We start from the raw sequence: 1,323 nt of genomic DNA, 5'->3' as shown, positions 1-1,323 counted from the left end.
TTAATATGTAATATTTGAACCGTTAACAGAGTATAGTAAAGATTTTAATGTTTTTTTACGGTTTATATACTTTAAATTTAGTTATTTTAGCTTTAATATGTAATATTTGAACCGTTAACAGAGTATAGTAAAGACTTGGTTGGTTTATATTAGTTATTTTAGTCTTAATGTGCATTTAAACCGTAATTTATTTGGTGATAAAAACACATTACAAAACAGTTAACTATACTGTACCCTTTTTAAACGTTTTTAAATGATATAACCGTAATATTTAAACCGTTAACAGAGTATAATAAAGATTTTAAAGGTTTTTTAGGGTTTATATACTTTAGATTTAGTTATTTTAGCCCTTATACACGTTTAAACTGTCATATATTTGGTGATAAAAACACATTTCACAACAGTTAACAGATTAACATACAGTGTTAATGTGCAACATAACGCTGTTAATGCTAACTGTTTATAAAGAGAAAGAAAATGAATCCGCAGCCAGTCTGTGATTAAAAGTCTGCAGATTTATCAATATGGAAAATAATAATCAGATGTGGTGAAATGTTCACAGGGTGGCAGAAATACATGCAGATTTAACTACAATCAATCAAAGCATTAATATTTGCTCAGAAAAGCCTCAAACACATAATTATTGTGGCTTGATTTAATTGATTAACATTAGATATCATATATAAATTATAATACAGCTTATTACTAAGTCTTAAAGGAGGCTTTTTTCACATTTCTGTTTGTTCTGTAGTAATAATGTGTGTGTGTGTGTGTTTGCGTCAGTCAGTGTGTGGTTGGACAGACCGGTTGTCCTACGGTCAGACTCTCTTCATGGTCGGGATGCTGCTGGGATCTCTGGTCGGAGGGGCGCTGTCCGACAGGTAATTACCCACAGTGCTCTGCGACTCTGGCTGCTGTGATGTGCGTCCACACTCCTGCGTATGTTCTGTCTGTTCGTGCAGGTACGGGAAGCGTCCGGTGCTGCTGGTGTGCGTGTGCGTGCACGCCGTGTGCGGCCTCGTGCCCGCCGTCCTCCCTCATCCGATCCTCTTCCTCGCCGTCCGCTGCCTGACGGGCGTCTGCTGCTGCTGCATCAACATCTGCTCCTTCAGTCTGGGTAACAACACACAGCCTTTCCTCCCCTGTTATCAGACCGCACTGTGGGAAACACTGCTGCTGCGGCATCAAACATACTGTAAAACAAATAAAACTCAGTTTGTAGCTTTAATTTAACATAAAATATAGAGTCGTTTTGTCTTTTTAATGTTTCATTGAAGAGTTTTACACTGTAAAACAATGAAATGAGCTATAAATCCAGGTGAA

At 37.3% G+C, this 1,323-nt stretch overlaps 1 protein-coding gene across 1 annotated transcript in view; it reads left to right on the top strand.

Moving 5' to 3' along the window:
- Nucleotides 1–732: 732 nt before the first annotated feature.
- The window catches only part of LOC118339702 (organic cation transporter-like protein), a 5,344-nt gene continuing 4,753 nt past the window's right edge, over nucleotides 733–1,323 (top strand). Inside the window, exons 1-2 of the mRNA XM_035677401.1 lie at nucleotides 733–881; nucleotides 963–1,117. Coding sequence (XP_035533294.1) covers nucleotides 757–881; nucleotides 963–1,117 — 280 coding nt within the window. The 5' untranslated portion in view covers nucleotides 733–756. The remainder of the gene's footprint in view (nucleotides 882–962; nucleotides 1,118–1,323) is intronic.

The sequence above is a fragment of the Morone saxatilis genome, unplaced genomic scaffold (assembly GCF_004916995.1).
Source record: "Morone saxatilis isolate NCDOM2014 unplaced genomic scaffold, NCSU_SB_2.0 Contig6, whole genome shotgun sequence".
Classification (NCBI taxonomy): Eukaryota; Metazoa; Chordata; class Actinopteri; family Moronidae; genus Morone; species Morone saxatilis.
This window is presented reverse-complemented; position numbering and strand designations above follow the sequence as displayed.